The following is a 15,999-nucleotide window of genomic DNA, read 5'->3' on the forward strand; positions in this document are numbered from 1 at the left end:
AAAAAAAAAGTAAAATAAAGTCAGAAAACTGCAAAACCGACTGCTAGAATTCATCCCTCCCTTGCCTGTATTAGTGACTTGCGTATGCTAAAGCTGCTTGCTACCAGATTTGCATCAGATAAGCTTTAGTTTTCAGTAGTGAATTGGGAGTTCAGAGAAGCATGTAAAAGTGTGTTTTCAATTAATGCTGAGCTTACAGAACAGGAAACTGGTGCTTCTTTGAAAGTTGTTTAATGATGAGGTTACCTGAACTGTCATAGCACTGGGTTTCTTAGTTCCAGATCAGGCAGATTTCTCAGGGATGACCTCTCTTTTTTTCTCAGAAACATAGACACCTGCAGTTTGCACTGGTTTGCCACGTGTATTGTTCAGCAGTGAAACACTGCTCACTGGGCAAAATGTCGGTATGAGTGTTTCACAATACAGCAACCAAATTTCATCACAACTTGTCAGTGTCTTGTTGTCATATCAATATAATGATGTTCTGTATTCTGAAGCAGCAGAGATGTTTGCAGAATTAAATACTGTACTAAAAAAAAAAAAAGAAAATCGTGTTTACTGTTGTTCAATGCCTTGTTTCAAGCACTGCTGGAAAACTCCGTAACTCACATACCAAAAGAAAGGATAAGAAATCTAGCTTTAGTCTTTATCAGTGTAGTTCAACAATGCTGTTCAGTCCTGTTTTTCAACATTCACTCTTACTGAATGTACTGTACTGTGCGTCTTCTCACCAAATTCTCTAGAGTGTTCAATTCTCTTATCCTTTCTGTATGTTTTTGCTGTTTGACCCTTTCTTACTCTTCGGTTACCTAGAAGGACAATGTCTCATATAATAACACTTGCAGCCTTTTACACTAATAATTTGTTTTTTATATCTACATCCAATTGGATGTCACTGGACTTTTGTATTTTCACTTTTTTGCTGCACTTCTTGCTGCATTGTTAGAGAGTTAGTACAGTGTGTGAAAACTGCATTCAGAAACTAATTAAACCTTGATACCAGAAACAAAACTTAGAACAGCTTTGTGAGGGAGAAGTTATTAACTTAAAATGGAGCTAAGTCACTCTCAAATATCATTATTTAAATTATGCAACTTGTCAACTTAGACATCTGAAAGAAAAAAAGCTTTGTTGCACAGTTGTTTATTTAGTAAGAATAAAAACTGAACGAGTATAATACTAGGAATCTTGTTACTTTCTTTAAATTAGTTACTGAGTTAATGTTTGGGTTTTTTTTAATGCAGTTGTGAACACAGGATCAGATAAAATATTGACCCAAGAAACGCATTGTTGTATGTTGACCTGCACAGGGATATTGAAAGAGGGCCAATTTAATCAAAACGTTTGGCTTGTATGTTCTAGCAACATCAGGGACTTGCTTTGACAGGTGAAAGGTGTGACCTTCTCTTCTGTTAAATCTTTGACTAAGAGAGATTGTGCAGAACAAATACTGACTAGTCCTGCAGGAATACTAGGATTAGACCGTTTTTCAAGCCCATCACTCTTTCTTCCTCACATGTCATTGCTCTTTGGGGTAGGTGGTTGTGTTTTTAAAATTATTTGCCAGTTCTGCTCAGGAACAATGGCACAGAATTAACAAAGCTTAACAAGAGAGATAGGATTACAGAACAAGTATGTAGGAGTCCAACTCCACCCAAACCCATTTCAGCCTGGACAGGATGACCTGACCTAGATAACAGACACAGGAAGTGAAAGGGTAGCAAATTACTTCCACGGCATTCAGAAAATTTGCTTTTTCTTTTAACTTGGATCTTTTATGTGTGTAAGTGTACTGGAAATTGAAGGCTTGGCTCGGTCCTGAAGACTTCTGAAGTTTCTGGGGCAGTTGGAATGACAGGGAAGAAGTACTATTAAGTTGTGGGACTCAAAGTATTTAATCTCTTCTCTACTGGTAACTTTCTAGAGAACAAAAGCATCCTTGCTTACACTGTTCTTGAAAAATTAAGAAAGCACCCTCTTCTTCCATGTGATGTTGGTCTTCAGAGGTGTTAGTTCCCACTTAGTTGTCCTCAGGGACTTCCTTTCCTTCCTAGTCTTGCAATAATTATGTATCCATGATAATTATGTTCAGTGAGCATGGACATCAGGGAGAGAACATTGAGTGCTCTTTGTAGATGCTTGTAGAAATTCACAGATACAAGTTTGTGGCCTTCACCTTAGAAACAAATATCCTATTAGAATAAACTCACTTTTCTGTAAATAAGTTGCAGCTTTTCCAGTCATAAATCAAATATATGGTAACTCATAGCCTACAAATAGTAAAATCATGATGGTACGTCTGGAAGTCCAAGCTACAGAGGAAATTACTAACTGGCCAGTAAAGGCAGCTCAAGAGTCAAGGTCCAACTGGATCACATAGCCTCTTCCAACTGCAGCAGTGCCAACATTCCCCACTGGACCTGTGACTCCCTGCCTTCCCTCCCCTACCAGATTACTGTCCTGTTAGATACGCCAGTGGAGCTGTTTGTGTGAATATGCTCTAATCCAGTTTCAGTCAAAATCAGCCTGGGTAGCAAAATGCTTTACATGTTTAAGGTAGCCCAGCGCATTTTCATTAAACCAACTAGGAAGTTGTGACACAAGCAGTTCAGCCAACAGAGAAGAGCTATGTCTGACAGGGGCTCTTGAAAAGCAGCTGGAAATGGGGGGAGGGAAATAGTGTCTTCTAGCTGCCATGATGCTAACTAAAAAGACTACATAATAAAGCCCTGACAGTCATGTTTGGTTATGACCACTCACTGCAATAAAACAGCCGTGATAAAAAGCTTGGTTGAATTTCTTCACTGGTTGACCTGCTTTAAGAATAAAATTTTGGTGGGTTGACCTTGGCTATCTGGCAGATGCCCACCCAGCTGCTCTCTCGCTCCCATCCTCAACAAGACAGGGGGAGAAAATATGATGAAAAAGCTCATGGATTGAGATAAAGACAGGGAAATCCCTTGCCAGTTACTGTTACAGGCAAAACAGACTTGACTTAAAGAAAATTAATTTTTTGCCAATAGATTCAGATGGTAAGAAACAAAGACAAAAATTAAAACACCTTCCCTCCACAACCCCTTTTGTCCCAGGCCCAGGTACCACGATCTTTGGTCCCAACTCCTCTACCTCCTCCCCACACTGTGCAGTCCACAGGGGATAGGGAATGGGAGTTTGCAGTCAGTCCATAACAGCTTCTCTGTGCTCCTCCTTCCTCCTTGCATATCTTCCCCCACCCCAGCATGGGCCCTTCCCATGGGCTGCAGTCCTTCAGGGTAAACCTGCTCCTGCATGGGCTCTCCATGGGCTCCAGTTTCCTTCAGGAAATACTCACCTGCTCCACCATGGGGTCCTCCACGGGCTGCAATGCGGACATCTGCTCCACTATGGTCATCTCCACAGCTGCAGGGGAATCCCTGCTCCAGCACCTGGGGCACCTCCTCCCCTCCTTCCCTTATTTTGGTGCTCACAGGGCTGTTTCTCACATCTTGTCCTGTCCCTCCTCACTGCCATGCAGTGTTTTGCCTTTTCTTACGCACGCTTTCCCCAAGGCACCACCACCGTGGCTGAGGGGCTCAGCCGTGCCTGCGGTGGGTCCATTGGAGCCGGCTGGAACCAGCTGTGTCCAGCACGGGGCAGCCCCAGCCTCTCCTCACAGAGAGGATTCCCATATCCACGCTGGATTAGCAGGGAATTTGCTTTGTCTCTTTACCCTGGTCCTTTCCTAGAGGTAGTCTGCTGAATGTTTTGATTTAAGACACTGTACAATTCGGTGTATTTGGTATTTCCAAAAGGTGGCTTTTCACCCCTTGGGTGGAAGCATCTACGTGGGCCAACAGTGACAAGGAAAGCAGTTTCCAGCTCTTGCCTCCATTCCCACTGTACGTGTCTGTGCATGTCTTTGTGTAAAAATGAGTAGCTTGATACTAATCTTTAATGGTAGAGATGTGGCATGTGATGTTCATAATGTCATCTTGTCATTTTGAGCCTTTCTTCCTTCTTTCCCTCTCCCATTGTTTTACTTCCTTATCTATATCCTAAAACACTTTCCTTCCCCTAGACTATTCTGTTGAGCCTTTATCCACCACTTTCCAGTCAACGTTAGCTTTCCACTTACTGATTCTCCTGATCACACACACACACACCTGTCCCCACTGCTACAAAGATAATTGGGATTTGTAGGCATCACAGACTCAATCTGCTCTTACCCAGTGTAGGCACCAGGAGTGAAAACATATTTTGATCACCAATTTGGATGTGTTAATCCAGATCAGAAATACAGTTGGTTTAGTTCCCTGCCCACCTAATTCCATTTGACTTAAAGTGTCACCAGCATCTGAAGACTGTTTTTCTCTTTCACCACCTCCAGTGTATCTCTGATGGCTTCCAAGACATTGTCTGTTGGTTACCTAACCTTGCTATGCAACCAGCAAGATTATGTATCACCTTTTATGGATGGAGTGAGTGCACTTGTTCTAACAGGATCAGGCTCACAGGTTGCATTTAGTTGTTGCTTTGTAAACTAAAAATAGAGTTGAACTGCACAGGGTATAAGACTGATCCAAAATGAAACAGCACACTACAAAGCCTTGGGCTACCTGAAGAGGTGTTCTCCACTGTAGGCCTTTGGTGCTCAAAGCAATGTAGGAAGCAGAGGCATAACGAGATGGGCTGTGCAGCATGTCTTGTCTTCACATGCGTATATTGAGGCACTTCAGAAACACGCATTTTGGAAAGCATATTGGTACACACTTGAATTCATGTCGAAGCAGAAAAATAAGTGGGTGGTTTGGGGTTTTTTGTTTACATATTGAGCAGGTAGTTAAGAGGTTAAATTATTTCACTTCAGCCTACATGGAAAGATGTTTGAAAGGGTCAAATACTACAATGGTTATTCATGTTCAGCTTGCTTTTCAGAGCTCCGCTTCTTTGCAGCATGCGGAAGCATGGCAGAGCAGCATGGGATATTATTGCTTGGTAATCTGAAAGAATGAACATGGAAAACCATTTATGTTCAACCTACATGTGTTTATTTTCAGTAGACTACAGTACTTCTTTCTTATTTTTCTCTTTTATTCTCTTTCCCTCTCCTTATTTCTGTAATTGTGCTGATACATATTTTTGAGATGTTTTTCCACTCTTTCTTTACTTCATCTTCTGGTTTTGTTGTGCTTTCTTCCATGTTTTTTCATTTTCTTGACCACCCTGTGTTGCCATCTCTTTTTATACATTCATCTGCATGTCCGTCTTCTTTTCTGTTTTATTTTCCCTCCTCCCAACCTTCTTCCTTTTCACAGCATTGGAACACGGGAGATAGTCACCCAGAAGAACCTGAGTGGCTTGGTGCCCATCCGAGATTTCAGACTAGATCCCAGCCTCCTCTACTCTATTCCTTTACTAGCTCTCAGCCCCAATTTACTGATTGTGTGGCTGTTTCTGAGCATAGCATACCTGGTGGCCAGATTACGTTGCAAGTGAAGATAAGGTTAAAAAAAACAAAAACAAAAAAGTGCTTGAATGTGTATTGCCACTTGGTACCTGCTGGACAAAGGAATGTGTCATAGCATTGTCTGCCAAGAATTATTATTATGCCTTACAATTTGCGTTTCTATTGTACTAAACTGTAAATATACTTCAAATTATTTTATCAAAAAGAACTGTATTGAAACTTTAAATTATTGTTCTGCTTTCAGTGCTTGTAACATAGTCTGACATTGGCCTGTTACCTCGTTACTTTAGCCGGCCTTGAAGATCTCTTACCAAATATAGTTTTGTGTTACTTGTTTCATGTATTCCAGAGAAAGGAACTCTGTCTGAAAAGAATTTGTATCTTTTTGTATATTTAAGGTGTATGCTAATCTTGCCTTTCATTTTTACAAGCTATGAAGAGAAAAATAAAAACACGGGTGGGGTTTATAAGAAATTGTAAGAAATTTATTTAAAGAAATAAACAAATTTCTACCTTCATTTCAAAGCATAATATCCAAATTACATTGCTGAACAGTTTGTAGATCCATAGTCTTGTTCCTTTCTCATGGTTAAGTATGTTCTAATAGACTAGTGTACCCACTCAGAAAACTGGCGGTGTGCTGCATGCAGAATTATTTCATTCTATTTGTAGATCTCCATTTTGTAATGTATTAAAGACATAAAGAGAATGATTTGTGGTTAGGAAAAGGATGTAATTGGCATTAGCCTGCTAATGATCCATTACCTGTTTCAGGTGCTCTGTTACAGAACTTATTCTGAAACAGGGTCATTATCATTCTAGAAGTTAAAGATACTGGTCTTTAATATTTCAGGCAAGAAGAGGGAGATATCAGTTAGCTCCTTTAGTAGGTGGATTTGAGGTTTTCCTTTTGGCTTTGTTTTAATTACACTAGACTAAATATTACTATTATTTCCATTTTTAAGTGTTGGACAGCTTTAATAAGTTATGATGTTGATAGTGACTTAGAGATAAACGAATGATGTTAAGTTAACATTTATTTAAGTGGTGAGACTAAAGCGGCTTACCTAGTTTAGTCACACAGAATAATTGCAGATGAAATTTTATCATCATTTATATAGAACATCAAACTGGGAGAGGCCTGTTTAAACTGAAAAATTTTGTTGATTCAGTGGTCTGGCAGAGCTTGTCAATAGCAATAGCTGATCAAAAAACCTAACCTCATTTAATGTAGTTTGCTAAATTCGTGAAGGGATTTACTTCGCTTGGTGCCTGATATGACAGAAAATAGGGCTTCTGAGGAGAACCCTTCTAGTACTGTGGTTTCTATTTTCTACTATTATTAACTCGCTCAAAAAAGCTAAGTAGCTATAGCTTTTATTATCAATTTTAATGGAATTTGAACACTTCTGAGAGAGGTAAGCTTAAAAAAACAAAAAAGCAGAGTTAGAATAAAAATTAGAATAAAATCCTAAATTTGGTGAATATTCTAACTTTAAAAAAGTATGTGGTTATATTTGTGTCTTCATGAAATCAGACTGTACAGTACACTATCTTCTGGTATTTTTCCTCACTATTCTCACAATTTTGTTTTTAAAAGCAAAAAAAGATTTTTTTTTTTTTATATATACACATTTGAGCATACATCCTATTTATTTTTAGTTGCAATGAGTTTAGGTAAATCCTTACTGCTGTTGAGGTTTAAAATCATGGTATGATGATATTGGACATATTCATGTCCTGTGCTGATATCTAGTAGCACTGTGTCTCTGTACAAATAATTTCTTCTTTCTGATTAACACTGGTTCTTTTGCTATGGCTACCAAAATCTACCTTTTACAAAGTAAATGAATGTCAGGTTGGACTGTGGCCTTGTTCTTGCAATGTGATGAGTGTCCTAGGTTCAATCTAACAAGATGTGAAAGTAACTTTAGTATGCGTATCTCCACTGAACTCCCCGAGATTATTAATCTGTTTAAATAAAGTATGAAGGCTTTGCTCATGACTATCATTACAGTTGCAGTAAGACCACCCTTAAATTCATCTAGAATGAAAGCCTAGGCTTTTTGAAAACTATGTAGTTTTTAAAATTTTTTTCTTAAACTTTGGTGGGGACAAGTTTTCATCTTTTTTTCTTCTTTAGCTTACTCTGTGCTTTCATTCGGGCGTTCAGATTTAAAATGTTGTAATGCATACTGCTTATGTGCCTCCAGCAGAAGAAACATGGCACATGAAATGGTGTGTGAAATACATCTTTGTCACCATCTCTGTGGCCCACCTGTGCCGTGGAGTGACATGTGCAATAACCAGATGCAGTGGAATGAGTTATGAATGGAATGATTCACTTTGGAGTGAAAATGCTCATTTGCTATCCCATATATGCTATTTAAACTTATTGTTTTTATTAGTGCTCTGAACTATAATTTGTGCAAATTTTTGATGAATCTATTTGACTGCAACAGGCTTTGGGGGGGGTGTCTGTGAAACACAAAAGAATGACATAAAAATAGTGTCATCACGTATGATCCATTCTATAAAAGCCAGGTCACAGAATGTGCTGCAGAGGCAAATTTGAAACTTAAACTCTTTATTAGAGCAAAAAGTTACAATGTTTTAGGAAGTTAAACTAGGTGGTTGTCCTGGTTTAACCCCAGTCAGCAACTAAGCACCACGCAGCCGCTCACTCACTTCCCCCCCACCCAGTGGGATGGGGGAGAAAATCGGGAAAAGAAGTAAAACTCGTAGGTTGCGATAAGAACAGTTTAATAGAACAGAAAAGAAGAAACTAATAATTATATTGATAACACTAATAAAATGGCAACACTAATAATAAAAGGATTGGAATATACAAATGATGCATAGTGCAATCGTTCATCACCCGCTGATCAACACCCAGTTAGTCCCTGAGCGGCGATCCTCCTGCCCCCACTCCCCCCAGTTTATATACTGGGCATGACATCACATGGTATGGAATACCCCATTGGCCACTTTGGGTCAGCTGTCCTGGCTGTGTCCCCTCCCAACTTCTTGTGCCCCTCCAGCCTTCTTGCTGGCTGGGCATGAGAAGCTGAAAAATCCTTGACTTTAGACTAAACGTTACTTAGCAGCAACTGAAAACATCAGTGTTACCAACATTCTTCTCATACCTAACTCGAAAACATAGCACTGTACCAGCTACTAGGAAGACAATTAACTCTATCCCAGCTGAAACCAGGACAGTGGTACATACAGAACACAGTCAGTTTAATTAGCTAAAATTAGAAGAACAGTGAGGTCAGTAAGAGAAAGAGAGCTTTCAAACTGAACCAAAATCCAAACCTTCCTTTTGAATCAGATGACCACAGTTTACCTGGTAGATGCTGCAGCCATCTCCAAGACAGGAATAGCATGACGTTTCCACCATAAGATGGTGTACTGTACACTTTGCCATGAAGTTCTAGTATTCATTGTTTAGGTTTCAGTTCTCTATCGGGGAAGGACATTCTCCTGCAAGCCTAAATTGATTTATAATATATATTTAAAAGATAGTGCTTCCTCTTTGTATGCCTGTTTTTGGATATAATCAAAGGAACTCTGAAGTAGATTCACAAGCATACAGAAGCCTTATAACTGGAGTAGTTTTTTATTGTAGCACAGAACCTTTTTGTAATGTGGGGCAGTTGCACCAAAACATTGGGTAAAAATTAAATTCTGCACAGCTTTGTTTCATTGGGGTGATGACTGTCAATGCAGCCAATCTTTTTTGCACCCACACAAAGCTGCTATTTCATGATTAAGTTTTTTTTTCAGACTATGTTGGTTTTCAAGTCAATTTATGCATGCAGAGATAACTGGAAAGTCATTATTTTTGTATCAGCTCTAATCTTTAAGTATGTACTTATAATACTGACATACAGGGAACAACAGTATTACTTTAAAGCACTTACGGAAAGAACAGCAGTTTTTCTTTTTCAGCATAATATACTAATAAGTTAGCAGAACTGCTTGTAAGCAATCTCTTGGGATCCCTTGTGCAATGAAGCGGCATGTGAACTCCACAACAGTGTACCCTGAAATACATGAAACCATCGTGAAAGAACTTTTTCAGTAGATGCACTGCTGCTTTTTAGAAATGCAAAACTAGCAATCAGACATAGCATGTGTCCATTCTGTGTGCTTCTTACTAGCATTGTATGATGAGTCATCATTTTTAATATTTGCGGTGGCAAATTAATTAAACGCTCATTAATATAACCAACTTTTTGTTAATGCTATAAAATAACCAGTTCATTTCATCTTAGTTTAAGTCTTTTTTTTTTTTTTTCCTTTTTACTGCTGTCATTTTTTGTGCTTGTTTTTTTTCCCCAGTGAGGGTTGTCGGCGAGAAAATACAATGAAGAATGTTGGATGTCGCAAGTATGCATTTAATTCCCTGCAACTGAAGGCTTTCCCAAAGTATTACAGGCCTCCAGAAGGAACTTATGGAAAAGTTGAAACATAATCATACTATGTCCTTTAATTGCTGTTCCATTAAAACATGTGGATACACTCTAGATTAATACATGATTTTGTCATCCAGAAGAGATAAATAACCTTTTTGTACGTTTCGCTAGGTTATACAGAGCATGTTACTTACAGAATTGGAATCTATAGTAACAGTTATTCTGACACCTTAGCTTGAGAATAGTGTGATGACTCTCTGCCCGTTTAAATAGCCTTCAGTGTATGTAAGATGAACAAATATTGTGCTACTTAATAATTACCTATATGCAAATAGCTAGGTAACTCCTGGATGGGCAAGGACTCTAGGAACGGCATTTAGGCAGCTGTTTCACATGACATCTTTTTATACTGAGTTGACTTGAGATTGAGCTTTTCATAAACTTTTTAAAACTGAGAGTAAAATTCAGAAGTTGTAAATAAAAAGGGATTGGATCCTAGACAGTCTAATAACTGTAGAATGCATTGTTACAATCAAGAAACAGAAGTTCAACTTTAAAAAAAAATCAGCGCAACAAAAGCCAGGAGTATAAATTGTTTTACTGTATATAGGATGCCATCTTCATATATGAAATTAACAATACATAAAAGGCCAGGCATATGAGGTCTAGTTTCTAGTTCTGTCCAAATAAAACAAATTCCTGTCACCTTCAACAAATAAGGACTTGGGCACACATCTTAACTGATTTTAAAAAGTGTTTCGGAAACATAATGATGCCTAACCATTAATGCCAGCAACAGTTCCCCCTGCCCTTCCCTACTATAAGGCAAGTGCAACAAGCAAGTTGCTAATGTTGCATGTGACATGTTCACTATGTTCCATGGTATTCTATATTAATTAACAACACTTTTACCTGTGGCTTTTTATATCACTTCTGGATTGTAAGCATTAGTATCTTGGGGGGGGCGTGTTACATTTTCTTGATTGAGGTTTGATTTTTTTTCCATCTCAATTTTGTACATCAATACAAAAATGCTCAAAGCGCCCAACGCATCCTCGTTACTCCATAACCAAAACTGGTTTCTGTTTACCTTTGCATTTTACCTGGGTAGATGTTCAGAATCCGGGGCGGGGGGGGGGGAAGTATGACCATTTTCAGAGTATTTCTGAGGAAGGTAGTGATGGCCCATGTTGATAGAAAGGAACTGCTCATGTGCTACTGCTAATGCGTGAGAGCTTCATATATGTTCTAGCTTATGACTAAGGTGCTCAGTTTGATAGCATTTGATAAAAAATGTTCAACATATCTCCTTGGAAATAATCTCCCAAGGAATGCCTCTGAAGCTAAGATACCTTTTTAAAAAGCAGCTCAACATTGATTTCCAAATTTTAACAGGATTAAGTCATCTCTAGCTAGCTTTGTTCAGCACACTGTGCCCTTTCCTTCCTGGTTTCTAAGGATGCAAGTTTTAGAATAGAAAAATCCGCTCAATTATTCTTGTAAGAGTAGCAACAGCCAGGTAAGTATATGGCTGGTTTCTGATTTCTTTCTCCCTCACTGATGTTTGTCTGTGCTGTCACTGCTCTATCAATCAGTCATGTTCATTCTGCTCCCATGTAGGTTTGGGGGTTACAGGTCTAGCAGTTTTTGCATTTTGCTTTTTGCAGTCAAACACTGAGCAGCATGTCACAAAGTCAGGTCAGAGAGTTCTGCTGAACTAGGTTGTTACCACTCTTTCAGTCTCTCTAGGAAAACAAAACACTGAATTCTGCGCAAATTCAATGTATTGTACTACCTATCCTAAGTCTGAATGAGTCATCTACAGTAGAACAGTCCCTTGGAAACTTTACAAACCCTGTTCGCCAATTAACAAATTAGTGTTGATTTTATTGTATTGTTAATATGTAAACAAATGTATGGTGAAAAACTCTTCAATGGGATCTCTTTAGACATGTAATTCCATTAGTTCTGCTGAACCTTCAGTTCCTGGCCCATTATTAAATGCTACATTTATTTTTGTATAAACTATACTCTTTATATCCCTTAGATTTTATGAGTTGATAATTTTATTTTGTATATTTCAAACATAGTTAATTATATTTTAAGTCTTGTATTGTTACACTAAAAATCTTCCAATGTTCAGCTTCAGACAAAAATAACAAGAGGTCTATGGTAACAATTAGCAGAGACTCTCTTAGACTGTGGCCAACAATCATTAGATCTACCCTAGAGCTTAGCGATCCTTTATTTATTTTGTATACCAATGTAATCAGAAAAAGTTGCCGAATTTTGTATGTGCATGGATTTCATTCACCTTTTTAAAGTGGTGGAATACCGGTCTCAAGTACTGCATTATTTTGTTTAAAATACTCTGATTTTAGTACGCTTACATGTCAAACATTGTTGTCCAGCTAACATTTTATATATACGCCATTGTCAGTACATGCACATCGACGGGCTTGTTTAAAGGGCGTAATGAACAGTAAGATCTTGAGGAGTTCATCAAAAAAGAAAAACTGTGAAACTTGAAATCCACATAGGATGCTTCACAAGGGTGGAGTAAGCTTTTCTGTTGCACAGGAGAGGCAAATTTAAAGGATTACTGTAAAATGAAGTTCTGTCTAATGTTCTTTTTTGAGTACCTTTTTTAAATTATAAAACATACAAAGGTAAAAAAAGAAAACTGTTGCCAAGTATGTTCTGTGTATGTTCTGTGAAAATACCTACAGCACAGTTGCCTTTTGTTTCATTTATACATGTAAAATTATTGTATAATACAACACTGGTTTGTCCCAACACAATTGTATTTGCCAAGCTTTGTGCATTGAAATATTTTTATTTATTTGGTTTTGGGCAGTATTAATATATCATAAACATATGGGTACTGTTTTATATATTCTAGTTCATCCAATCCATGTATGCTGTAAATGTGCTAGTCTTTAGGATGAAAACCAATAAAGAACTGACAAGAATTAACAAATCATGGCTTATTTTTAATGCATTTGTGGTAAATTAAAATAAACACTTTCAGGTGCCTTGGCTTGATATGCTTTATCTGTTGGAAAATAGATTGAGCTAAGTTGTGTATGGAGATACTTTAAACAGATATGTGAGTCAGGAAATAGTTTCTCCTAAACCCTGCTAAAGTACAGCTGCTGTCAATTTTCTGTAGTTAAGTCAGGCACCAGTTTGTCCCACATGGTATACATTCAGCAGCAACAGTTAAACAAGGAAGCAGTATGAGATTTTTTAATTTTACATACTTTCTCCATGAATCTTCTATAAGACCTTCCTGAGCTTCGTTGTCTGTTTTTCATTCTTCCTTTCATTAATAGGATTCTTTTGCTGCTGCTGCTTCCCCTTCAGCCAGCTCATCCCTCCAGCAGCTTTAGCAGTTGTGCTACTTTTTCAGCAGGGATAGGTTGTCGTTGTTGCTTGTCATTTTGATTTCAGGTTAAATATAAATTTTACATAATAGTGTAGCAGACAATGATCCAGAGCATTCTGATTTCTATAAAATACAAAGAATAGAACATACAAATGTAATGCTGCTGTCACTGGATGTTTGAGAACTGCCAAATACAATCTTATTTGCATGAAAGAGGACTGAGGGCCACAGGGGAGGGCTTGATGAATTAGTTTTTCCTGTTACACAGAAAGGAAAACAGTACCAGGAAAAAACCCACACTGCTTTCATTCAAAATGTAGAAAGAGAAGATGCTTGACAGGTGGGAATTCCTAAATTGCAAATGCAAAATACATGTACATACATGTGTGTGTACATGCATATCTGTATTTCAGAATTTTTAAATTGGTCTCAAAAACTATCTACCAGTGTTCATTTTAATTTGAAAAGGTGACTTGTTTAAAAGACGGTTGAAAGTTTAACATCTTTAAAAGGCATTCTGAGCTCTTGGGGAAATAATTGCCACTCGTTTGAAGCTGATGTACGTGTCTCCATAACCCGGGTTGCCTGTGGAACTGTGGCTGTATGAAGGGCACACACGTGTCCATGGGTTGTAAATGATGCTATGGGGAGCTGCTGGGAGCAGCAATGACTGTGTGCTTTGGTGTGGGACCAGAACTTGTTCCATCTCTTTGCCGTGACTTCTGCTGTACGACAGCCTTCAGGCAGGACTTGAAGCTCTGGTACAGCTTTCTGTGTATGCGCAGCACCTGCACTTCAGAAAGGCTTACCTGATGTCGCAAATGTAACGTCTTAAAGTTTGAAACATGTACTTGGACAAAAGAGAGGAAATGTTAATAGATGCAGTACAAAAAAATGCATGAGATGATAATAGAAAACCAAGAAGAGTACAACAAAAAAAATAGCAAAACATTTGTTTCAACCAGAAAAAGAGTCCTCATCAGAAGAAATTGTAGCTAATTTTGGTGACCAAGAGTAAGCTCTTTCAGTGTTTTTCAGTTTGCAAATTCCTAAACATTTCTAAGATCCACCTCAGAAATTTTCTATCTATATATTGTTGCCACCTGCATGTGGGTTTGTTTAAAATAGTTCTCCCTAAATGAATGACAAGACTTTCAGGCTATGAATGGGAAAGCTTAACTCAACAGTAACCTCCTTTTCTTGCATTATTTTAAATGTCAGACAAACTTTCTGCTCCCAATTAATGAAATATTTTGCCCACTGCAGCTGACTCCCTTTGGCAGCACGACAGTGACATGTGGACCTGTGTCCTACTTTATTCAGTAGTGTCCAATGTGATTGGTTGATGGCATGAAAACACAGTTTATAAGAGCCTGGTGTCCCTGCCAAGCATCCCATTTCTTTCTTAACTCATGCCAATATTACGTTCCGTGTTGTTTGCCAGTCTGGTCCCATAAATTTCTGATGTTTTCTGTATTCCGCACAGACCTCAGCATCAAGAACTTCTTATTTTTTGTGGTGGCTATTGTATTTGGGTATATACCCTAAGTATTCTGAATTTGAAGTTCTGCAATTCTGTACTTTACAGATTTTACAGCGTAAGGAACGTACTGTACATCCCCTAATGTAATTATTGTAAAGTTTTGGTCCTTGCATTGAAAATACTTGAGATAATGTGCTGTATATACTTACGTGTATCATTTTGTACCTAACCCCAAATCACTATGCTTGTTGAGTGTTCCGGAGGGAGCAGGGTGGAGAAACCTTCCCAATGTCTCCAAGAGTAACAGCAGCTGTAACCCAAGCTAGATCACTAGGCCTGAAGTCAGTCGCTGCCCATCAGGCTCACTGAACATTTAGTTATTCATAAAGTTGAAAAGAGAGATTACAACAGCCAATGGGAAAGGCATTACCGGGAATATGAACAGATCACACTGTGGCTGAAAAAAGTGATCTGGGGCGAGAATGGTTTTGTTTGCTTAGTGCTCCCATCAGGGTCATCAGAAATCTTTTGTGCTAAAACTACACAGGGATTCCTGGCAAAAACCTTTGGAAGGGTCCCAATTGAATGGTGGGTGAAAAAGGGGGGAAGTTTTAGAAAATTCTCTATCTAATTTGAAATTAAGTTTTAATGACAAGGGATATAGAACTGGAATATAAAGCAGTTACTTATCCGCAGGACCTCCAGATCAGCCCTGATTCTGGTGACTACGGTGTGTGCTTAATTGCTTCAGTCTGCTACTTCACACAAGCCCATGAAGCTTTTTCAATATGCACATCAAAGCATCAATAAAAATCTTGCTGCTGCTGCCTAGGCCCTCCGTGAGTTGTGCTTACGTACCAGTATGATGCAGGGAAAAACTGCTGAACTCACAGGTTTTAAATGAAGTCGGGATGGATGCGGTTTCTCCGTGTATTCTTAAGCAGCCAGCAATCAGTACGTAACGAGTAAATAACAAGAGTGATTAACGTCAACAAAACGATTAACCGGGACCAAAGGCCTTTAAAACCATAAACCTTGGCAGTTTCTGCAGCAGGGAGGTCCGGCCGGTATTTTATACCTCCCCGAAGCCGGCGACGACCACAAGGCTGTTGCCGCAGGCAGGCGCGGGACGTCTGGGAGCGCCCCGGCACTCGGCACCTGAGGTGAAAGGAGCCGTTACCCTGCCAGGGGCCTTCCAGCCGCCCCCGCCCTCCGGCCGCCCCCCAGCCGCGCGGCCGCCGGTTAGAGCGGGGCGGGAGGG

At 38.9% G+C, this 15,999-nt stretch overlaps 1 protein-coding gene across 11 annotated transcripts in view; it reads left to right on the plus strand.

The window, feature by feature from the left end:
- INPP4A (inositol polyphosphate-4-phosphatase, type I, 107kDa) overlaps positions 1 to 12,728 on the plus strand; it is a 79,917-nt gene extending 67,189 nt beyond the window's left edge. For 7 of the 11 annotated variants that reach the window (XM_010575760.1, XM_010575764.1, XM_010575767.1 and 4 more), the window contains one exon: positions 5,295 to 6,896. In XM_010575760.1, the coding sequence (XP_010574062.1) occupies positions 5,295 to 5,475 (181 nt within the window). In that variant the 3' untranslated portion in view covers positions 5,476 to 6,896. Of the gene's footprint in view, positions 1 to 5,294; positions 6,897 to 9,793 lie in introns of those variants that run through there. The other 4 variants (XM_010575765.1, XM_010575768.1, XM_010575766.1 and 1 more) reach the window with 1 other exon arrangement.
- Positions 12,729 to 15,999: the final 3,271 nt, after the last annotated feature.

Source organism: Haliaeetus leucocephalus, unplaced genomic scaffold (assembly GCF_000737465.1).
Source record: "Haliaeetus leucocephalus isolate CR32 unplaced genomic scaffold, Haliaeetus_leucocephalus-4.0 Scaffold495, whole genome shotgun sequence".
Classification (NCBI taxonomy): Eukaryota; Metazoa; Chordata; class Aves; order Accipitriformes; family Accipitridae; genus Haliaeetus; species Haliaeetus leucocephalus.